The sequence below is a fragment of the Lycorma delicatula genome, chromosome 1 (assembly GCF_047948215.1).
Source record: "Lycorma delicatula isolate Av1 chromosome 1, ASM4794821v1, whole genome shotgun sequence".
Taxonomy (NCBI): domain Eukaryota; kingdom Metazoa; phylum Arthropoda; class Insecta; order Hemiptera; family Fulgoridae; genus Lycorma; species Lycorma delicatula.
In genome coordinates this window covers 267,777,649-267,802,709 of record NC_134455.1, presented here as the reverse complement: position 1 = coordinate 267,802,709, position 25,061 = coordinate 267,777,649, and the positions used below count along the sequence as shown (strand labels likewise).

The window sequence follows — 25,061 nt, the reverse complement described above, 5'->3', positions numbered from 1 at the left end:
ATCACAGTACCCGTTACAATAGGTAGATTTCTTATGAAATGTACCTAACAGAAACTAACAAAGTTGACGACTATTCTGGCTAGAACTCTGGTGCCTCAAAAGCGGAAGAATTACAATTAAAAAGATAATTTACTAAAAGAGTTAATTTTTTCTTAATTTAAAATTAACATCTCATGCTGTAAAAAAAAATAATAATGAAAATAAAAAAATTAAATGCAAGCAGTGATGATCTTTTATAAAATTACCGGCACCCATCATATTACACTATTACTCGTATTAACTGTACACATCATACTTTTCCAAGTAGAAAACGTGCATAAAATTGATAAGGCCACTATAAATGTTAACTAAAATTTACGATCGTGTAAAAAAACGTATTTTAACTTCCTACATTATTCGCTAGATCCAGTGTTTTTAGAATACTGTACTCCAATCCGTCATCACTTTTTAAGTGACTTCGCTATTTTAATCGCTAACTCTTATTTTTAATACAAAAGTGTTTTAATAAAATTCTGCACTCTTTCTCATAAGCAAAGAAAAAATAGAACATAAATTAAAAGCCACAATTAAAAAAACACAACTTATTTAAAATATTTATACTTTTATTTAAATATATTTTTTGTACAGCTGTACAGTCATGCTACATAGCGCTCCTTGTGGTGACAGGTGGTACTACTGACGCAGTATACCCACTTAGCCACTAGTTTAGAGTACCCCCCCCCCCCCCAAATCACATGGCACTCAGAAAGCAACGATGTCTATTTATTGCACGTGGTTAAAATTCTTTACTTCTCTCTATGAGCAGTTTAATCAAGCATAATTATATAAACATTTTTTCAAATACTACTTCGTCCCAGTCCTAGAATAATCTGACTGTGGAATAAAACATAACACTCGAGTTTTTATATTTATCAAGAGACTTATTAAGCACCTAATTATTGAACGTCAAACTCATCAATAAATAAATAACACAGCTAATATATTTTTACTTAATAATATCTATTGTACTACATTTTTTAAATAATTAACACAGATGTTTAATAAACTCCAATCTTAATTTTGAAACCAAAAATGGATTAAGTATTTTGGACATAAATACTAAAAAAAACTGCCAAAAAAAACTTTTCATTAATCTTAAGCTTTCTAAAGCTTCTTAAGTTGTGTCTATACTAATTTTAAAACACATTGCCAGGGTCTCTATTTCCACTTCTTATGTAAAATAATCTTAATACCTTACAGACAAAAAATGCGTTACATTAAAGATCTACAGTTCACAATGGCAAGGGAAAGACAAATAATATCTTAATCTAGTTTCTTTAATAATATTCAAACAAAATAATTCTGAATCTTAATTAAACTTTATTTGTAATTTTGAATACATTTTCCCGATGTGATTTTTACTGTAATATGTAATTAAAACAAAATGTTGTAGTAGTAATAATAATAATAATCTTCTTTGTTTAGTCTGATAGTCAATAAAATTAATTAAAATTATACAGTCTTGAAATGACAAACTGAACATTTCCGTTAATTTAGTATCAGCCAGCAGTTTAAGAAGCCTAGGGAACAAGGGCTCATTAACAAAATACAACTGTGTTTTTTATTAAATCTCAGAAGCAGAAGACCTTTTTGGAAAGGAAAGGATTTTGGCAATATGACATTATAGGATACAAATCAATTTTCCCTGCAAGAGCATTTAAATTTTGTAATGGGTGGGGGAATTTGTTTTGTAATCGGTAGCGATCAGGTGATGTAATTACTACTGAATTGTTCTTCAGTTATTTTTCAATGTGTATTGAGAGTAATGGTATTTAGGTACACAAAACAATACACCTGTTTTTGTGGAAAATTAATAAGAATGCGCCTGCCATTTATGAAAAATTCAATACCACTGTCATCCATGAAATATATCAACCAACTCCTGCTATCATCAAACAATATCTGTACAGCTGAGCGTAAAATTTAAGGCTTTGCAAATGCTCCACAATTAGCTAGTCCTAGAACTATTGGCACTTTAGAAAACAAAAACTTGTTGCAGATACATTAATAAAGAACCCTCACAGCAACATAAAAAGCTTTTGTTAGCTGGAAATACCCAGAGCAAGATCATAAAAGATTTTAAAGTTATTAAAATTTAACTGTTTATCAGATAAAACTATTTCATGAAGAAGAAATTTGATAGAGGATAGAATTAAATAGGATATGTTTTAGATTGTATAGCCTAGAAAATTATCACTATTGAGTTTATTGATATGATGAAAATTCTAATTCTATATTCTGATGAAAATAATTATACAGAAGTAATTTAATGTAACTGAAATTCATGTTTGAAACGTGAAAAAAAAGCGGTCGCAACCTTATTTCCTCAATGGAAGTGCAACATGCGTTTCACATCTTGAAATGTTACAAGATGTTACTCCCGATCTATTGAACAACGAAAGAAGTTGACACTGACCATCGATAATTTTTGGTGCAAGATGGGGCACCTCCTCATTGCATTCTTCAAGTTAAAAGATTACCTTGATCAAAATTTTCCTAAAGGGAAAAGGTACAAATGAATTGCCACTAAATTCACACGATTTGATGCCTAATAATTTTTAATTATGGGGCATATCAAAACAAGAAATTTTCTTCAAATCTAAATGAGCTGAACTCTCTCAAGCTGTTTACTGAAAACTCTGTTGATTTTTATGAATAAAGTTTTACTGGATAGTGTTTAATTCAATGGTTGGTTACACACTGCCACAAATGCATTAGGATAGAAGAACACAAATTTCCTCTGATGTGTAACATATAATAAAAAAACTTTTTGTTTATTAATGTATTTTAACTTTTATTATTAATAACTGAGAAAACTTACTTTTAGCACACCAAAAATGTCAGCTTCTGTCACTGAGAAGGCCAAGAAAACAGCCAACTAGGTATAATAATAACAAAATCACCAATATTTATCGGGGAGAACTAGTGATAAATACAAAACTGCCCTAGAATTAAGTGCATAGGAACAGATACAGTATAAAAATAAATGTTAGGAAAACAAAAGTAACGAGAATAGGAGACAATAAATCAATGAATGAATATCTGCACAAAAGAAGGAAGGATTGGCATCTAAAATAGTACAGATACTATTAAATACCATGTTAACAGAATACTGAAAAATTAACTACAATACCAATATTAAAATATTAAATACTAAGAAAGCAAAAACAAAAACCAATGCTATTATATTAATACGATAGTCAGATCTAAAGCATCCTATTTAGTTTTTCTGTTAGAATGTACTTCTTCTGTATGAATGTGAAACACAGATACTAACAAAAACGAAAGAATAAAAGCTTAACACATTTGAAATGTAAGCAAGGATGACATTGAAGAGAATTAAATGGACATCAAAATGAAAAATGAAGAAGTAATGAGGAGGGTGAAATCAGAATATGAAAACTAATTAGCTGGGACATATTGCAAAAGCTTAATTAAGGCTAGGAGGATTGATTCCAATGGCGATAGGATTGATGTAAAGTGCAAAAGAGAGGTCATAAGAGGAAAAATTATAATTAATCACAAAGAAGCTATCGGGAATTTATAAATTTGGTTGGGAATAAATGAGAATGGAGGCAGAAACGGTGCAAAAGACCACCTCAGGTTAGACAACCATATGATATGATCATATGGAAAGTTGAGGTCTTGAACTCTCATCATGCATTTTTTTTAACTTGAAAGATATATTTTTTGAATATCACAGAATACTGAAATGCATTTTGAAATTTGTTAATTGGGAAGGAACTAGAATGAGTAATACGTCCTGGGGCCAGTGCAGGCCTAACCTCTACTCGATTATTAAGTCTCTTACATGCCTTGAACATAGAATCTCTATTAAAAAGTTAAGGATCAACTATTGCAATACTACAACAGAAATATTTCTATTTTCTTCATTATTTAATGATTGTCAAAGAGGTTCAAGGGTAATGGTTCATCGGTTCATGTTGTCTCCTATGACAACATTAAGGCTATAACTTATTCCTAAATTACTAAGAAAAATGAATTTCAGTTGATAAAATGCCTGAAATGTTTATTGAAGAAAAATCTAAAGAGATAATGTTTATATGTACTTATTGCAATAAGGATTTAAGTATTTCTGTAACTGAACAGCAACAGAGTTTTTCTCTGCAAAAATGTCACAAGCACGGGGACATTTTAGGGTCTTCAGAAAAACTGGATCATAACTAAAAACTAAGGCAGAAAGAAATTAAATTCCTGAGAGTGATGATGTCCTCTTAAGACTGTAGCTCAGGCACTGATGAATAAGCAAATGAAAAGAACTACGAATTGCTGAATCTTCAGTTTGGGATGTTGAAAATTTGTATTCTTACTACCTACAACAAATACAAAATCTTAACCCCAAGATTTTCTGAGGAGAAAATAGGATTATTTTTACCAAGAGGCATTCTTCGAACGAGATGAAACGAAACACAATTCACAATCACAGGCCTGCCAAAATCCTCAGTTTTTAACTGACATAATTCCTAAATTTAATTTAATCCCTTCAGTAAAAGAGACAACCATTTAGTCAATAATAGGTGGATGAAATTTTGTAGGTATGAAAGAATCCCAAGCCTGACCGTGATTCAAATTTAGAACTTTCCAAATAAATGATAAGAGATGCTGCCACTCCAAAATGGAGGGCAACATAAATTTAATACTGTTTAAATCAAAATATTGTCACAATAATTGTTCAGTTTATTAACAAGACTAAAGGAAACTTAATTTTTTTTTCTGTACCAATGTTTAAATATTGACCCTAAGTGTTCATGTTACTCCTTTATTAATCTCATTTTATTACTCTTCTGGCTACCAAGAATGAACATAATTGGATGTTAAACATTTAATTTAGTTGGAGGTTATATTAAACACGTAAGAAAGAGAAATAGTGGTTTTATTAAACAAATGTTTCAGTATTGCAATTATTTATTATCAATTTATATGTAGAGTAAAAAAGGTCTAACCCCTATTAGATGAGTTACGAGAGAAAATTAAATGCTGTAACCTTATAACTGCCATTCCCAAACATTCGAGGGAATTTTTTTTAAAACTATTTAATTTACTTATCAGTACATTTTTTAAAAAAAGTTTGTAAAAATTAATAAAAAAAATATAAAGCGACTCATTTTTTTATACTTAGGGAAAATGGTGTAAAAAAAGGTTGGGCTAATAACTATTACAAACGTTTGGACATTTTGTTTTAACATAAATGTTACGCAATATTAATTTAGGGAGTTAGAAGCCAAGGGGTAAAAAAACCATTTTACTTCCAAAATGAAGATAAGTGCACTAGTGAAAACAGCTATATAAGATTATTGAGGCAATAGGATTCAATTGAACTTTTATAATGTGCAGCCATCTATCTGCTTTTCAAAACACAGCTTCAGAAAAGTAGTGTATTACTATGCTTGGAAGAAAAATAATCCAAGTGCAGGCACCACATTGTAACCCACTGGCTTCCATACTAACTGAGTAGTACTTGCCAGTTGTTGATAACTTGTGTTTTAATAATCTTATATTTTTTATATAAGTAGTTATTTGTTGCAAGATCAAAACATAACAGATTCTGAATGCGACATACACGTCTTTGAGAAGTACCACTTACTTTTTTATTATATTATTTTAGTGACATTGACATGAAACTGACATAAACTGATACTAACATGAAAATTAACCCCAAATCTTGCTAACAGAACCTCAAATTTTAGGGATTTCACAAAAATTTACTATCTTTCCTCAAAAGATAAGTTTCTTCAATAAATATAAAGTAATAAATATTATAATAATGTAAGATACAAATTTATATTTTCATTTGAAAATAAATAAAGATAATACGTATTACATTTGTTACATATGACAGAATTTACTATAATGGAGAACAGGTGTTTTTGGAAACTTGTTCAAAAATTCAAAATCATCCAGAATCCATCAAATTTGTAACATACAGTCTTATTATATTAAAATTAGACTTAGTTGTGAGTTTGTGGTTACAACTATGTCTTTTTTGTTTTAGAAATTGAGAATGAGGATTCTGATAGAGATTATGAGCCAAACTTTAAAAGCGGTTTAAGTACTTCTGATGACTCACCATCTAAGTACATGATGGCAATATCAAAAGAAGCAGAAAATATTTAAGGAAAATGTCACAATGGAAGCATTGTGTGACAAAAAACAACGCAATGCTAGTAAGAAGTATCATGGGTGTAAAAATGAGTACCACACTCCATAAGTTGTTAGAAAATATGACCATATATGTCATTACCATTCTAATGAAACAAGAAAAGAAATTTTTTTAAATACTTGATTCTAGGAGAAAACCAAATGGTTGCAATCTTCAGACTTCATTGTAAATAAAATGACACCTAAGGGATCAAAAATTGATTATGTGTTCAGAGTAAATGAGTTCTTGTATTACCCTAAAAAAAAAATGAATATGTAAATAACTTCCCTTGTATACTTTAGATATAACAATAAGAGGTTTACTAATGCCTTAAAATAGAAAATGATATTAGTGAAACTGATAAAAGAGGAAATCATAGTCAAACTAATAAAATGGATCATTTATGAATCAGATCTATAAAAGACCATGTAGAATCATTTCCAAAATACTGTAGGCAGTATACTAAAAAACAAAACCCAAATTCATCATCACTAAATATAAAATTATGAACTCTATAAAGATTAGTACTGAAAATCAGAGATCCAGTAAAAGAAAGTTACTACTAATGATCTTCAACAAAGAATTTAATCTGAGCTTCCATAAACTCTACACTAATTCCTGCAGCGAGTGTGATAAACTTCAACTGACTATAACATCAGGTAATAGTGATGAGATAGAAAAAGCAAAGAATGCTAGTTTCATGTTAGGCAAGCTGAATCTGCAAGAGTATTAAAGCAAGACGCTAAGAAATTAGCTTCTGAATTTCCTAAACATGTAGCCATACCCTTTGACCTTCAGGAGATGTTTACTATGCAAGTGTCTTTATACTTACACATAGTAAAATTTATTATTTGCGTCAGTTATGACACAATTTTCGCAGTTGCAACTTTTGGTCGGGTAAAGCAGACTTGTTTATGTGATCTGAGGTTGAAGAATCTAACTGATCACAAAAGACAGTCTTGTTTTTTGAAATACATTAAATATGTCCTATAAAGTACTATAAGTACAAGGTTTGATAAATAAAAAAAATAAGTCGAATTTTTTGATCTTCCAGGCTGTATAAGTCCAATTGTCACAATTTTTTTTTTTTGTAGTTTGTTCACTTGTCCCAAATGTATGCTTACACTGATAGCCATATTGTACGATTAATTTATTATTGGCTGTTGAAGAAGTTATATGTTATATGGTTTATACAGGGTCTGGCATATAAACCTGACGATTTTGTATTAATTGTTATGTTGGCACCACTGTCAATGGAGAAGGCGGGAGTGTTGTACATCGACAGGTCTATTCATGCTATTTTAATAGCCAGTATATCGTGTTCGGGTGAACAACAAGCGTTTGTGATTGAAGCCTATTTTTTAAATAATGACTGTGATTGTAACACAGCGTTTATTTCGCAGACATTTCAATTTAAATCAACACGCGTCTGTTCCTAGTAGGAATACGATATTGTTGTGGGTAAAGAATTTTAGGAACTCATCGTCTGCTTTAAAAATGAAACCAACAGGACGAAAACAGACTGTGAGAACGCCTGAAAACATTAACGCTGTAAGGTTAACTGTTACGCGGTCTCCACAACGTTCAGCAGCGAGACATGCTGCTACGCTAGCCATTTCTGATCGAAGTGTACGACGAATTCTTCATGCCGATCTGAAATTCCGTCTGTATAAGATGATGTTAGTGCAACAACTTAATGCAAATGATTGAATGACTTAATGCAATGATGACTTCGCAAAGCAGCTTGCGAAGTCATCCTCGAAAATGTCCACCAGGATGCCGATTATTCTTTTAAGTGACGAGGCACATTTTCTTTGGCACGATTTGTGAATAAATAAAATTACCGTTATTGGTCTTCGCATAATCCACGGCAAATTCTTGAAAAACCACTTCACAGTCATATGTTACAGTGTGGTGTGCGGTTTCAAAGTTCGACATAATTGGCCCATTTTTTTTGAGGAGTTAAATCGCAGAGTAACACTAACATCTCATCGATACGTAAACATGTTGAATGAATTTCTGCGACCGAAACTGAATGACTTTCAAGGAAATGAAATTTGGTTTCAACAGGATGGTGCCACCACCCATACGGCGAGAATCACAATGGATCTTCTGCGAGAAACCTTTCCTGGACGTTTGATTTCCCGATATTTCTTGGCCGGCGCGTTCACCTGATCTGGCTGTTTGTGATTTTTTTCTGTGGGAGTATCTCAAACATAAAGTCTTCAGTAGTCAATCACAGTCAATTACAGAACTCAAGGGGGGGCCATTCAACAGTAAATTGAAGCAGTTCCACAAGTGATGATTGAGCAAGCAATGTAAAATTTTAGAATGAGGTTAAGTGAGTGTGCGAGGAGTAATGGAAAACATTTGGACGACATAATATTCAAATAAAAAAAAATCTAGCAAGTAATTCACTATAAATTGCAAAAATTGATCTTAATCTGATATATTAAATGTTTTACTAGTATGAAACACAGTTTAATTATTATCCCTCAAAAATCATCAGGTTTACATGCCGAACCAACTTGTGGAAAAATGGAACAAAAAATTTGCATTAAACTTTGCTTTAAGAATGGAATAAATGCAGCAACGCACTGGAAATGTTGACTGTTGCTTTTGCAATTCTTTTATGAATAAAATTTCTGTTTACAAGTGGTACAAATGTTTCCAAGAGGGCCATGAAGACGTTGAAGATGATGAGCGCCCTGTACGCCCCAGCACATCAACAACCAATAACGTCAAAAAAGTGAAGAAAATGATTATGGACAATCACCATAATCACTACAATAGTCAACAAGGATTACTACCGGGAAATTCTACATACTTTGACTGTAGCAATCTGAAGAAAATGACCAAATTTGTGACTAAACAATTCATGGCAATTGTACCACGATAATGCACCTGGTCACACTTCACTGCTTGTTCATGAATGTTTGGCCAAAAACAGCTCATTATGATCCCTCAACCTCCATATTCACTGAACATAGCCCCCTGTGAACTCTTCCTATTCCCATGCTGAAAAGAATCATGAAAGATGAAGTTTTGCCAACAATGAAGAGGTAAGACAGAATCTTTAAAGAAGCTAAACGCCATACTGGAAACTGCGTCCAGAGGGACTTTGAAGATCGGAAAAAGCACCGACACAAAGGTATATCTGAAAAGGAGCACTCTGAAGGTTACAAAATCAACATTAATGAATGAATAAAGATTTTTTGAGAAAAATTAAAATTCCACTTACTTTTACATACCTTATAAAGTGTTTTGTATGGTAGTATTTGGCATTGTTTTTCCATTCCACATTATTAACTTTTCCATTCCACAGGGTTATTAGCAAGTAATTAACCCTGTTAATGAGGATGAAAATGATTAATGTGCTATTGAAGTGGAAAATGTTAAGGGCTATAATAATTGGAGAAAACTACATTACTGTTAAAGAAATAATAATAGTTTGTGCGAGTTTCATAGAAAGATTCTTTTCAATGAATAGATGATATTTTTAAAAATGTAATAGTTTTTTTTTCTTTTCTTATTCAAGCGCTAAAAATTTATTGAATCAATTTTTTCAATGAATCAGTATGTTATTAAAAAAGAAATTAAAGTACTAATATGATAATACCTCAGTTTTTTTTTTTAATTTCTTTAAGTATATTTTAGTATGTATAAAAGTAAAAAAATTGTAATTTTAAGACACAATTTTCTTCTTTATGAATTCCAATGAAATCTCATATAAGTAAAGGGGACTAATGTAAATGTTGGGAGCAAAAGAATCAAAGTGAAAACATGAAAAGAAAAAATTTTTTCTTGAATTATCTAAAGCAGATTTTATATTACATATTTTTTTTTTTAAATAATTTATTTCCAAAAATTAATTTAGTGACAAACAAAAATTTGAGTCTAGAATTTTCAATGGGGAACAAGGTTTAACTTCATTCAGTTTTCTCAAAGTCAATTTAAGCACATGTACCCTCTTGGCATCTAACTCCCTTAATTACTATAACATTATCCAGTCCATGACTTATGGAAAATCTATACCCATCATCACTAGTACTGCACTGAATACGTTCCATAAGTCATGGACTGGATAATACACAGGAAAGGATGAGGCTGACAGTACAGATACAACAGGTGCGGAGGTTTAAGCTAATAAGTTGATTAAGAAAGGTCTTCATAAGTCCCAGGTATACAATAATGATGAAACTGGCTTGCTTTGGAGCTCTCTGTCTAATAATACTCAGGCACGTAAGGATGAAGCTGTAATAAGAGGGAAGAAAATGTGTATTAAAACGTTTTCGGCATTTTGTTCTGTTAATACTGGATGTTTATGTGGTTTAATACTTCCATTTTTCTCAGACAGGTTTTATAAGCATTTTGTGGCAAAGTACAAAGATACCAGGACGTGTTGAAGTTTCACCTGGATGATGTAAAAGTTCTTTTGGATAATGCGCCTGCCCATTCCAGGGCTGACAATCTGTAAGTGCTGATGGGAGAATACTGTCTTATATTTGATTGCAAACACCACACACTTATGGTGTCATCAGTGCCTGTAAACAAAGATATAAACAATGCTATTTAAATGAGGTTTATGGAGGTTATTGAGACTCAGCAGAATACAGAAAACAATACGTAATGTCAATACGTAAATGTCAAAACAAACAAAATTACACCATTACGTCTGCCATATTTAACTTTGCTAATTCAAAGAAAGATCTGAAAATATCTACCTAGCAAATAGCTGGAGGAAACTCCTTATTGACACTGAACCTAATTACAACCACAAGAGTTTTGAAGCCACTGACTTCCACCATGCGTTGCAGTATGCAAGTGAGTAACCTCAGAGGATGTTCAAAAGACAAAAGACAAGATGCCGGTGACATTGCCAAAACTATCCGAGATCTGTAGCTGTATGGACATTGTGCTACAGTTTGTGAAACGCACCAAAAAAAGAGATACCAATGTTCATTATGGGTCAATCCATTTGAAGTGACCCAAGGAAGTTGCTTGACCAATTAAAAAAAATTGAAAATTATCCACCTGTTTCCTACATGTCTCAGGACCTTAAATTTTTTTAAATTCTTTATTTAAGCAGTTTACCTGTGGTGGCCATTTTTGTTACGGTGTGCACACCTATTTTTGTGATTGTAAGGGTTTATGGAGAAAATCATAACTAAAAAACTATTGGTCCTGGAAGATTAAACAAAAAGCAATTTATTCATATTTTCTCAAGGTAAAAAATTGGTCCAGTGGTTTATTTAACTATCTTCTTTCTATGAGAAAATTACCAGTAAAGTTGAACTTTAAAAATTGTGAAATTTCACTTCTGGTAATTTTTTCAAGAGCCAGGGATGGCATACACAGTTTGAATTATTTTTTTACATGTATGTATATGTTAATAGTTTTACCATAAATAATATTAATGGTGATAAACTTACCCCTAAATTTTTTAAAAATAATTTTTTTTTAAATTAAATTTTGGCTTCAAATAACTCTCTGACGGGGCAGGTGTTTATCACCAGAAACTTAGTGTTTTTATGGATGTTTATGGCAAATAAAAAAGTTTCTTGAGTACTGTACTAATAAAAAAGATATAAAGGTAACTTATGTATTAACGCCACCGCAGCTACAATTTTATTTAAAAACAAAGTAGTCAATCGGATATCGGTGGAAAATGGGTCGCTATAGATTTTAACATAGATTCAAAACAGTCTCTTTATTAATTTTAATATATTTATTTTATAAATATAATTTAACCAAACTTAACCTATGCTCACTTCGCTCACTAAAATTGACTAATTAACACTGTAATTGTTTGAGTATTTATTTAATAATTCAGTAATTATTGTTATTTAATATAACTGCAATAATTACTGAATTTATTAAATAAATACTCAAAAAATTACGGTGTTAATTAGTCAACGTTAGCGAGCAAAGCGAGCTTAGGTTAAGTTTGGTTAAATTATATTTATAAAATAAATAACCATTTCTTAAAATTAATAAAGAGACTCAATAAAATAAATACTCAACTTTAAATAAAGCTGTAGCTGCGGTGGCGTTAATATGTAAGTACCGATATAAACTCTCAAAAATCATAAAAAACCTGTTAAAAGTGATACCATTTTGACTTGCTAAATAAGTGCTCAAAGGGGGTTTCTTGTCTTCTTGGCACTTAAATATTTTTATACTTATTACACTATAGTTGAAATAGACTTGTTTGAACCATTCAACTGCAGTGTTCATGTTATATAAGACACTTGGAAGTAATTTCCAGTCGTCAGGAGCATTCATCTTTCAACATTCACATTTACGCTTGTTGCATCATTTAGCTTTGCAGTTACAGACTGGTCAGTCTGACCATAGTCAGTGACCTGTTCACATCTTTATAGTGTCTCAAATTTCATCCTGTGTTTGGAAGTGTTTATTAAATAAATAAGTTTTACTTAATAATGTTATATTTTCAAATTTTAATATCAGTTAAATTTTTACATTATTTTCAAGTAATTTTACATAAAACATAGGAAGAACAATGTTCCACAGGGATTTATGTGAATGAAGAGTATCATAAAACAGTGTATGGTACAGTCCCAAAAGTACTAATTAAAATTTATGAATTTAATAATGAAAACCAACTTATTTTTGACATATTAATTCAGATGTCACTAGTGTTCGTAAATATCATGAAAAATGTTTTTGTCAAAATTCAGTCACTTATATAGACAGTTCTGTTGTGATCCTTTGAAAAGTTAAGAAAAACTTAAGACAAATAACATTAGAGCAACCTCTTAAAGAACACATTTTTCCAAATTTAAATTTAGTTCCTGGAAAGTTTCTTTGTGTTAATTGTTTCAAAAATATTTTTTCTAAGCAAATCAAAGAACTATGTGAATGCGAAGCCTAAGAGCAATACATTGCCCCACATCACAATACTGAACAATTGGATACTGCTTGTAGTATTTTGGATGTATCACCTCCATCAACTAACTGATTTATTTAGAACAATTGGATACTGCTTGTAGTATTTTGGATGTATCACCTCCATCAACTAACTAGTGATGGGTAAATCTCACACAATTTCAACGAGAATTATCATAAGGGATATCACAGCTGTTGGTTAACTATAATAAACTTTCATTGCTATAAAAACAGGCTATTTCATTGAAGAATAATTAAAATTTTGCTACAATTTATTTTTTCTTCGAAGTGTTTACAAAAATAAAAATGAATTCTTTAAAAAGATGTAGGCTACTCATTGAAATCTCAGTTTCGGCAAGCTTTACAAGGATTTTTGAATCAAAATTTTATTAGGTTACTGGTATTGATTAAGTTATCATTAATAATTTTAAAAAAACTATTTTAAAGATATTGAAAACATAAACTTCAACAACATAGGGGCTAAATGTAAAAAATATATTAAAAAAAATGTAAAGAGCAAAGATGACAAGAAACACCCTTGGAGCACTTATTTAGAAAGTCAAAATGGTATAGCTTTTAACAGGTTTTACATGATTTTTGAGAGGTTATAACTTTTTTATTAGTACAATACACAAAAAAACTTTTTTATTTGCCATAAACTTCTACAAAAACACTGCAAGTTGAGCAAATTTGAGATTTCTATCACCAACCTCATCAGAATTATTTCAAGCAAAAATTTCAATTTTTTAGTTTTCAAAAATTCATAAAAATTTAGGTGTTAAGTATATCATCATTAATATTATTTAGGGTAAAACTACTAACGTATACCTACATATAGAAAAATGATTCAAACTATTTATGCCACCCCTGCCTCTTGAAAAAAATTACCGAAAGTGAAATTTTACAATTTTTCATGTTTAACTTATTGGTAATTTTATCATAGAAAGAAGAGATAGGTAAATAAACCACTGGACCAGTCTTTTACCTTGAGAAAATATGAATAAATTGCTTTTTGTTTCATCCTTCCAGGACCAATAGTTTCTTAATTATTATTTTTTCTACAAACCCTTACAATCACAAAAATGGCCACATCAGGAAAACTGCTTAGATAAAAAATTAAAAAAAAAAAATAGTTTTTAAGGTCCTGAGATATGTAGGAAACAAGTGGGTAATTTTCAATTTTTTTTTTTAATTGATCAAGCACCCAGCTTATGTTATTTTGGGACACTTCAAATGGACTGACCCTTATAGAAATCTAAGAATTCTTCAAGAAGCCGTAATTAAAAGATAATTTCAAAGTGGCAAGCAGTTTAAATTAGTAAGCTTTTTCAAACTACCAGCACAGCCTAGTAATACATCATTGGAACTGTAAAGATACAGTGATTTAGAATAAATTCCTGAGATCCCAAAAACACCTCTTCACCCCATCCACGTTAAGTATGATTTTAAATTAAAAACGTTGAATTTACTGTATTAGAATATATTTACACTGTACAGATAATTTACACTTCAGATTGAACAGTGTGCTTGATTTAAAGTACAATACTGTATTTATTTCTATGTCTGCCATAAAGTAATGTTGATACTAGTGACTTAATGTAACCTAACCTTAGTGTTGGTACCTATAGACAATCTACTTTATCGGATCAATATCCCCCCCTTTTAGTTTATAGCACCAAGATGTGTGTTTTTTCTTAAAAAGGAAGATTATCATAACACAGATAAAATGTAGGTTTCCATTCAGAGACTAGTTTCCAATTGATATTTGAAAAACTACTATTATAAAATTATTCCTGCCACCATTTTTAAATTACAAAAATGTTAGACTACCCATCTTTATTTAATTTTTGAAGAACACTAATGTAAACATGTTTACCACATATTATTGACATTAACAAATACAAATTGATCTTAAAAATTTAAAATTTTATGCAGGAAATAATAAATGTCTACTTAAAAAAAAAATCATTAACAAAAGAAGGTAGAACATTGTATAAACTATTTGTTTTCATATCTTGAAGTTTGTGCACTACCTTCCAGTGGAACTGAATAACCCCACCTATTAACAAATATGCACAGCCCAAATGTTATAATTCATAATAAAACATGTTTATTATGAATTATAACAATCAATTTTGTTGTTTTGTACAAGTATCATATATTTAAAATTTAACAGTTAATTATTTAGAAATGTATGATCAAAAATTAAATAATTCATTCGTAGGTTACACATGTACATCTAATTAACTAAATACTAAAAATAATGTTACATTATGTGTAACATATTGGAAAGGTTTTGTTATTATTGGAATGGATATTATTGGAACAACAGATAATGGGCAGGGAAATTCTGATTATGGTTCATTATATCACTCTATACGTACATTCCGTTATGTAATAAACTATCAGAATTAAGAATGAAGCTTCTTTTGAAACTTACGATACATCATTAATCAGTAACTCAACAGATAATCAAAGGACTACTATTGTTTGGTGATTAATTAATAAATTTTTCCTCTTGCTATTCTCTAATGGTTTCTACTTGGTTATAGTTTTGTTTCTTAGTTATGTATTGGTTTCTACTTTATATAGTTTTGTTAAGGGCAAGCATTTAATAAATTACATTACACTTTTTTTGACATCTCACCTACCATGCAGAATAGTTTATACTCTGCAGATGTGGTGTATAGAAAAAAAATTAAATTAGATGTCAACAAACAAACCAGCAAAAACCAAGAAAATTACTAGTTTATTTCAGATTACAAATATACAATATGCTGCGATGCTTCTATAACTGCAAGCTAAGTATTTACATAATTTAACTATTGCATAAATTTCTTGGTACAGGAAACATAATTTGTACATATAAAAAATATATATATTTATATATTGTAACAGATATTTGCAGTTGAAAAAGTACTCTAAATAAAATGTTTCCTAATAATCAAAATATTACAAACGCAATGTTTACTTCCACAAAATCTGATGAAAAAGTACCTTCTGTGAAATCAGTTAACACTGAACTTTCCAAAAACAATCAATTAATAAATTAAATCTTCATGAATACAATTTTACAGCAGTACATATAAACCCTAACAATTCTTAATAACCAATGTAATCAGGATTAACTTACAACAGTTAACCTACAGCCTATAAGCAAAACTTCACACACTCCAAATGCAGCACTAACAACTTTTTGATAATCTTAAATATAACAAAAAACAGATTGTATTCTGTAAATTAGTTTATAATCAACACAGGCAAAGCTTTTCCCCAGTCAATCTAATTTATGGAATTGCAAAAAATTACAAAGTAATTAAACTAAAATATAAGCACAGCTTCACAAACTTTCTTTTTCATGAAAATGCTAAAATGTGAAGTCACATGTCAACTTTCTAAAATCAAAAATAAGTACAGAAAATGGAATCACAATTTTTTATCATAAGAAAGCAATTCTAAAATAACATAACTGGCTTAAAATAAACATACAAATAATTTTTACAAAGTAATAACGTGTTGTCAGTAGGTCACTGATAAAACTGAACAGGGCAATGATAGTTTAGTGGGTTACTATATTTCACTAAAAGGTTAACATCTCATTTAAGCCCCACCTAGGTTCATTTACAATAAAGAACTGTCATAATCTTACCTGACTTTTCCACCACAAAATTGACAGGACGGTCCTTGCCACCCGTCTAAACAAACACAAGTTCCATTCACACATTCTCCATTTACACAATGGACATCACTACACTTAGCACTACATAAAACCGTGAACACAGACGAATACACTAACGCTAAAAGTAAACATACGTCATAAACGTCACATTTTCTTCGATATTTAGTCTTGAATAAGAATAAAAACATCTGCAAATAAGCTGCCATTTTGGATGGTTCATTTCCGCGACAGCAATGAACCTATGGTTGTCTGCGCTACAGTTATAAGCAATCTGACGTCACGTTACCCAGCATGCAAGCTGTTGCTAATTGCTGTGCAACTGCATAGATTACTAAAGTTTCATGTTTTCATATTCTGCTACAGTTGGTAAAGACGATATTGTTTGTAATGTAGTGTTATTCACAATATACAAATAAATTATTTTATAAATTAAACATTCATTTTGTTTATAATTACTTCCTTTTGTAAATAGGTTAGTTTTTTTGGAAAGGACAGCTTTTATACTTTCACAAAAGTCATAGTTGATTTATACAAAAAGTAATAGTAATTTTTTGTAATAATAATATACAGTAATATTACAGCACACAAGTAAAAGTATGGGTAAATTTACTTCATCTACATACACTGCCTATAAAACGTGTTATTAGTAATCGATGACCGTTTTACTATACACCCTTTTATCGCATTTGACAAACAATTACTTTTTTTCGAAATGTATGAAAAACTAACTTTAAAAATATGCTTAACTGTAATCCTTTATTTATTGGTGTTAAAAGTTTTAATCGTCGTCAGTCGTATGAATTAGTAAAGGTTGGTTAGTCGCAAGACTAATTACAAATATCGTAGTATTGACAACTGTTTATTATTTCCTGCATATCAGCGTTTTCAATGTTGATTTAAGCCATTGATAGATACATATTGATGAGCTTTAATTGGAAATGTTTTTCTTTTCCACTCATCCCAAATAGCAATAATGTAGCACCACAATTTGAATCTCAGAAAAGTACCCCATGTAACAGTTCAATTTTTTTTCCAGCAAAAATCCATTATGTATCACATTACTTTTTTGTTAAAATAAGGATAAATATTGCCCCTTCTGAAAAAAAAAAAATTGTGGGCCAAACCTCACCTAGTATTCACATTATAAAAGGTACCAAATACCTTTCCCCACATTCTAAACGTTTACACAAGCAAAGTAATGTAATACATCTACTGCTTAATTAGGAAGTTAATGTGGCAGGTGGGAGATGGTTATATATTATGAGGTAAGGTATAACTATGAAGTAGCTATACCTTAAGTAGGGTAGATACACAAAATCTTCAGTAGCTGTATTTCTCCCATTACAATGCCCTCTTATCACTCATATATAGTACATATCAGCCAAAGCCATCAAAATGCCATTCTATACAGTCATTATCTGTGCTATGTTAACTTTAAGATACTGGTATTCAACCTTGCCTTAAATTTACACTATTTCTTATTATCATAAACCATATCAAGCCTCATAATATTTTTGTTTTGTTCATTTATTGCACTTGATAAAAATATATTTTAGGCTTAAGAACTGCATTAATATTCTTTAAACGAAATAATTAGTAGATGAACTGGGTTCCTTTAACACAATGACGAAAACAAAATAATCTGACTGTTAAAAATACATCTATTTTCAGTTTCATTATGTCACCATTAACCTGAAATAGTGCACTGGCTTCCTTTTCTCCACGTAGGATATAAATCTAAAATTTTATATTAATACGAAAAAGTAGAATAACTAACCAAGGAAATTTGCAAATTTAGAAAAAACAGTTTGAAATAAAATTTATTGTTCCAAGAATTGTTATAAATTTATTTTTGTATAATTCAAATAATTTTATCCTGAATTCAGAAATTATAAACATTAGCAAAGGTACAAACATCCATCAGTAACAAATATAATATACAAATAAGTTGTACAACTACATATTGCTCCTACTGAAGAGAGATTTTGGCATGAGATTGAACTATCACATAAAGTATGTAATTTTTTTTTTTCAGTTAACCCGCCTGGCCTTTACGCTAACTATTCTTGAGGTGATGGTATAATCTGACTCAAATGATTAAAAATTTAGATGCAGTAATCATGCTGTTAAACTGTTTAAGTTCACATAATCATAATCAAAACAACTCATACCTTAGCATCCTGTCAGATTAGTCTTTGTAATTCTCTTTTTAATTGAAAATGTGAATTAATCACTACAAATTCAGTCATCACTACTTTCCCCACTCACATTCTTTCTATTGACAGATAAAATGATTAAATACAAAACTGGATGAAAGTGTAGGAATCAAACCTTTGATTCAACTAACACTGTACTACTAGACTGAGACAAAAAAGGGATATAGAAGTGTCATTGGGAGTTCATATGATTAAGTAAATTACTGTGTTATACATAATGAGGAAAGAAGTTTAGAATAAAAGGGTGTGGAGAGAAAGATGGAAGCTTCATCTCTGTATGAAAAGTTTAGAGTACATAATGAATAGGCTGAACTGAAAAGTATTAATAATAAGCAAATTATTTAGCAGACACTAATCTGCAGTAGACATACAAAACAAAAAAATATGATAAATAAAATGGTTTTGGTAACAGAACACACATTACTGAGTGCATTAAATGTGAAGTAACTATGTGGGTGTAACTGAGCTTGACTCATGGCAGACTGAACTGGTTCTCTATATTACACACAATTCTGTTTCCATCTTCTGCAAAAACGAAGTGAATGAAGTATAGCAATTTAAATCACTTAGGTTACGACCTCAGTAACTAAAGCATCCTTCTTAGTTATGTTCTGGCATTGACTGGGTTTGTGTCTTTCTTCCAGTGTCTCGTTGCAAAAAAATTCATGTTTGAAACAACTTTATGACATTAAATTCTGTGAGAAGCTTCATAAATATCTCAAATGTTGAAGATGGCTTGTGGATGTGCCATCCTATCATCATACCAGGGCTTTCAAAAAGAACCAAGACAAAGTTGAACAACTTTCTGGACATCCAACCACATCAAAAAGTGATGACAATGTGAGTGCAGTAAAGTTGGTTCTTAACTATGACTATTAGAAAGATTGCATAAGAGGTAACATCCACTAAAACAGTTATTCATGAAATTGTGACACAAAAATTACTTATACAGAATATTTGTGCAAAACTTGTTTTTAAAATTTGACTGTTGAGCAGAAGTAACTTTGTGTACTGTACAGGAAATGTTAGCTCATTTGACACCTAAGACTGATCTCTTAGATTAAGTAATCACAGGGGATGAATATGGGTACTCAAAATAGTGTCAGTAGAGAATTCATACCATATAGTTACCATACATTTCTGGGTAGAAGTTTTGAAATGTTTGAGTAAAAGAATTTGCATGTGAGTTATCAGATTGTATCTTCATAGGTTCTTCACCATGACAATGCATGAAGCACCCTATTCATATTTTGCTTTGAGAGATATTGTGGTGAAAAATCCATTGTATCCACCCTACAGTCCTGACTTGGCAAGTGGTAATCATTTTTTGTTCACCAAATTGAAAAAACAATTTAAAGCTTGTCATTTCAACACAATGGTAAACATCAAAAAGCAGTAATAGAGAGTTTGAACATAATACTCAAAAAGGCTTCACGGGTTGCATTGGCGACGAAGTACAGTAGAAGCACTGAACAAAGCCTCAAGGGTATACTTAGAAGGATCATTGCTTCACAAAGCAATATACATTGGTCTGTGACTTTTACAATATATATATATTTTTTTTTTAATAAAATAATTCTCATTACTTTCAGACCACATATGCAGATTCTTGCGTACATAAACGCTCTCTTCGCTTGTCTCATTCTTTTGATATCTCCCTTACTTCAGCCACCCGTAACAAAGATGATAATCAAATGAAAACTCAATATTTACCTCTCCTTATCCTACTTTCTGTTGTATTTCAAAAGAGAGATAGTCAGAAATTTCTTACTTTATCTGCAATATAAGTAAAAATGATTAATCGTAATGTTTTGAGTGAATTAAAAAAACTAAGTTTTACTATAAAAAAAAAATTTATTCAACTTTAAAAATATAAAATTTTTATGTAATTAGTCTAAAAAAACAAAAAAAGTATAAATTAAACAAATAATTTAAAAGGTGTAAGCAATTCAGGTTTTATAGATATTCTTTACCTATTGTTAGTTTGTCATTTATAAATCTTATATATCACAATACAAGTTTCTATTTTGATATTTCACCAAATTCAAAGAAATCAACTACTTACTAAATTTCCTTCTGAGCGCGTACTAGTATAATCCATACAAAAAAACCTTATGTTATTGCCTTTCATTGCAGAAGAAGGGCTAGCAATAATAATAAATAATTTTGTATGACAAATTAAAAAACATAACTGTAAAGAAAAGGAAAACTGCATAATACTACTTCACTAAACAAATATAATCTATTTTTATTTTGCAAAAGGAAAGAATAATTTAAGTTAAAGATTATTACTTTAATTAAGGTTAATATCAATTACACTGTTTTGAATTCCTGGTGTAAATTAAAAACGAAAAAAGTTTGGAGGGGAGAGAATGAGGGTGATAGACAAAAAGGGGGGCAAAAATCAAAATAATTGAAAAGAGCCATTTAGAGATGAATTAGCTTCCAGATTTAAAAAATGATACATTTCTAGCAATTTACATCCTTCTTACGGAATAAATACATTAGTGAATGTAATGTAAAACTGAAATTTGGTGTATCAATATTTCAGTAACCTGTACATGTTGTCTGAAAATTTGTTTATGATTAAGGTGATCATGTGTTACAAAATAACACAGTGATTTTTTTTTTTTTAGTATTACACATGTTTTTTTCTTATATCAGTCAAAAATAATTTTTTAACTGCTTAAACGTTTTATTGAAATCACTCAATTAAGTATTAACTACTGATAATTTTGACACATAATTCTTAAAAATGTATGAAATATTAAAAAAATATTCATCTTAACAGTTTTTTCTGTTTAGCCTGCAGAACCACTATCGGCTATTACTTCAGAGGATGATGTGTATGAATGTAAATGAAGTGTAGTATTGTACAGCCTCAGGTCGACCCAACCACCAATTGAACCATAAATTGAAACCCAACCACCAAAGAACACCTACATCCACAATCTATTATTCAAATCCGTATAAAATTAACTGCCTTTACTAGGATTTGAACCTAGACCTCTTGACTTCAAAATCAGCTGATTTGTGATGACAAGTTCACCACTAGACCAACCCAGTGGGTATTTTAAGAGTTTGATGATTACTTGCAAGACTTACATCACTTGCATTTATTCTAGATCCTGTATTTAGAACATAAAACCTATTAAATAATTATTAAACTAAGGGAGTTGGTATTTGTTAGTAAGGCAGTAAAATTTATTACATTCAATTTTTTTTCTAGAAAAAAAATAATAAAAAGTTAATATTACAATGTATTATTTAAAAATAATAATATAAGTATTCTTTGTTAATTATTAGTTTGGGGTTACTTTAACGCAATTAAAACTTTGTAATTCTAACGATTTTTCATACTTTTTAAACTGTTTCATTAACTGACAATTGTAATGTTTGTAATAAAAGTCGACTGTTACCTCCTCCCCAACTTAGAGCATTGTGTAATATTCATACTAGATTTATTTATTTTCATATTTATTGCATTTAAATATGTTTACTAGATATATTTACAATTAGTTAAGTTGGGAATGGTAATTCCAGGTCACCCTGACTCAACCCACTGGGTTGGTCTAGTGGTTAACGCGTCTTCCCAAATCAGCTGATTTGGAAGTCGAAAGTTACAGCGTTCAAGTCCTAGTAAAGCCAGATATTTTTACATGGATTTGAATACTAGATCGTGGATACCGGTGTTCTTTGGTGGTTGGGTTTCAATTAACCACACATCTCAGGAATGGTCGAACTGAGAATGTACAAGACTAACACTTCATTTGCACTCATACATATCATCCACATTCATCCTCTGAAGAATTATCTAAACGGTAGTTACCGGAGGCTAAACAGGAAAAAGAAGAAGAAGAAGAAGGTCACCCTGACTCAAGTGAGAAATCTTCGTTATGCTACTTCTTCCAGCAATTATGGTTGACAACCAATATATTTTTCTCACTTTTCCCCTTCGCATAAATAATGTAATTTTTGCTCAGTATTAAGAATTAAAGCTGAATAGCCTCTGTGACCCTTTGTAACTGCATTCATAAATGCAATATTTTTTTTAACATATATTACTTTAAAGGTGTTGTTCAATCATGGGCAAACAAGAAGAAAAGTGGATCAGGTCAATAGTTAATGAAGAATTGTGTTGTGGTTCAACTGACAATTTAGGATGTGAACAGAGCAATGCAGATAACCATAAGAAAAAAGGCATCAACAAAATTATCAAGACCAAAACACTGATTCAGAATAAAGTGATGTAGAGGAAGGTGTTCAAAATAGCCTGATTAGGCCACATTTAACACCAGACAATCCATTATTGTATGGAGTAAGTTACATAGGGAAAGAAATTTATAACACAAAAAGGAAAACAGCACAGCCTGCACAGTCTACATACAGACAATATCATAATATCACATCAAAAGGGAAAGAATGCAATCTATAACATCCCTTTAAATAAATATCTTACGTCTAAATTTTTTTTTTGTTAATCAAATAATGAAATATAGCAAAACATTTTCTATTATATTACTATTTATACTGATATAATGGAAAAAAAATTAAAAAATACACTTATCAACAAGATGTAAAACATATGGTCTTAAAGAGATTGCAATATTCATCGTTTTAAGCATACAAATGTCTTAAAATCATCTTACTCAAGCACTGCTGATTTATAAGCAATGATGGCGTGGATATACTAAATTTTCAGAGGAATATGTTTGCTAGTATGGCACCAATGTTTTTCACTTGGTACAAAAACATTCTGTGCATTCATTGTGGAAATTCATCATGGAAAGCAACCTTACTACACCTTTTGAGATAAATCAAACTCCATTGAGGAAGTGAAGCAGCTAGTTCTACAGATATTTTTCAGTGAATGCAATGTTACAAAAATTAATTTGAAAATATACCATTAGCAAAATCTTTTAAAGAAACAATCTTACTAGAGCTGGAACAACAGAATAAATATGAGGGGGGGTTTCCTTAGTGTTTTAAAATAAGTAAAAACTGCAAAATACATTCCTCTCTATTTGGCTGTGAGAAAAACCTGAAATCTGATCATTCTTGTTTTTTATACTCCCATGAAAGATGTAGTAATTATACTATCCATAATGAATCACTGTAACACTAATGATCTTGAAACTGATAATCAGAAGAAAATTGAGATTAGCACATTTTATAATTCAATTAATTGCAGTGTTGACTGATGCTGTGTTGAAGGGATTGCAAAAAAATCAAACAGTTCATAGAAGATGACATGCCAACTGTCTTTCATAATTTATTGGAAGTAATGGCAATCAATGCTTTAGTTGTGATTGTTAGTAACCATACAATGAAAAAAGTCAGTTGTCAGAAGAACATTTATGAAAACACTTGCAAAGAAACTTTTGAGTATATGAAATTCCAGATATAAAATTCATGTCTTCTGCAAAGACTGAAAGCCAATATAAAAGTAGTTTTGGAAGAACATTTCCCTCAGCATTTACAGGTATCTGTATTCAACCAAAGTTTTAAAACCAAAAGATTGGTGTAAGTACCAGCCCAATATTTAGGAAATCTTATTGCCCACTTTATGAAAAGTATAGTGCATACAATGAAAATAAAAACTTACTTATATGAAGTAGACAGGCAGACAGTCGCTGTGCAGGGCATTATATTACTCTTTTCACGTAACATTAAGCTCATTCAGAAAATGAGTATTCTGCAATGCAGTGTGTTTAAAAATCTTTTCCAGAATTAACATTTATTATCGTTTTATTTAATTTCAGACAATAATTTCTTTTAAAATATTTAGCATACTTATTTTATGAGATTATTTTAGATTATTTTTACACTCCCTCTATCAAGTGAGTCATAAAATGAATGACCACTTTTTAAGAATAAAGGCTATCAAAATATTTCATTTGAATTATATTTATATGCACTTATTGTAATGGGTATTAGTATTACTGGTGATGTTATAGTAATAAACATCATCATTAAATAACAGGCCTATACCCTACAAATAATAATAATTTATTAATAGCTTAGTTATTTTATATGCATTAATAGAATAGCTAAATAA

The 25,061-nt window shown here is 30.3% G+C and overlaps 1 protein-coding gene across 3 annotated transcripts in view; it reads right to left on the bottom strand.

Moving 5' to 3' along the window:
* Positions 1–17,036, bottom strand: part of dsd (attractin-like protein dsd) — a 216,022-nt gene extending 198,986 nt beyond the window's left edge. For 2 of the 3 annotated variants that reach the window (XM_075376983.1, XM_075376990.1), the window contains exon 1: positions 16,758–17,036. In XM_075376983.1, the coding sequence (XP_075233098.1) occupies positions 16,758–16,993 (236 nt within the window). In that variant the 5' untranslated portion in view covers positions 16,994–17,036. The remainder of the gene's footprint in view (positions 1–16,757) is intronic. The other variant, XM_075376991.1, reaches the window with a different exon arrangement.
* Positions 17,037–25,061: the final 8,025 nt, after the last annotated feature.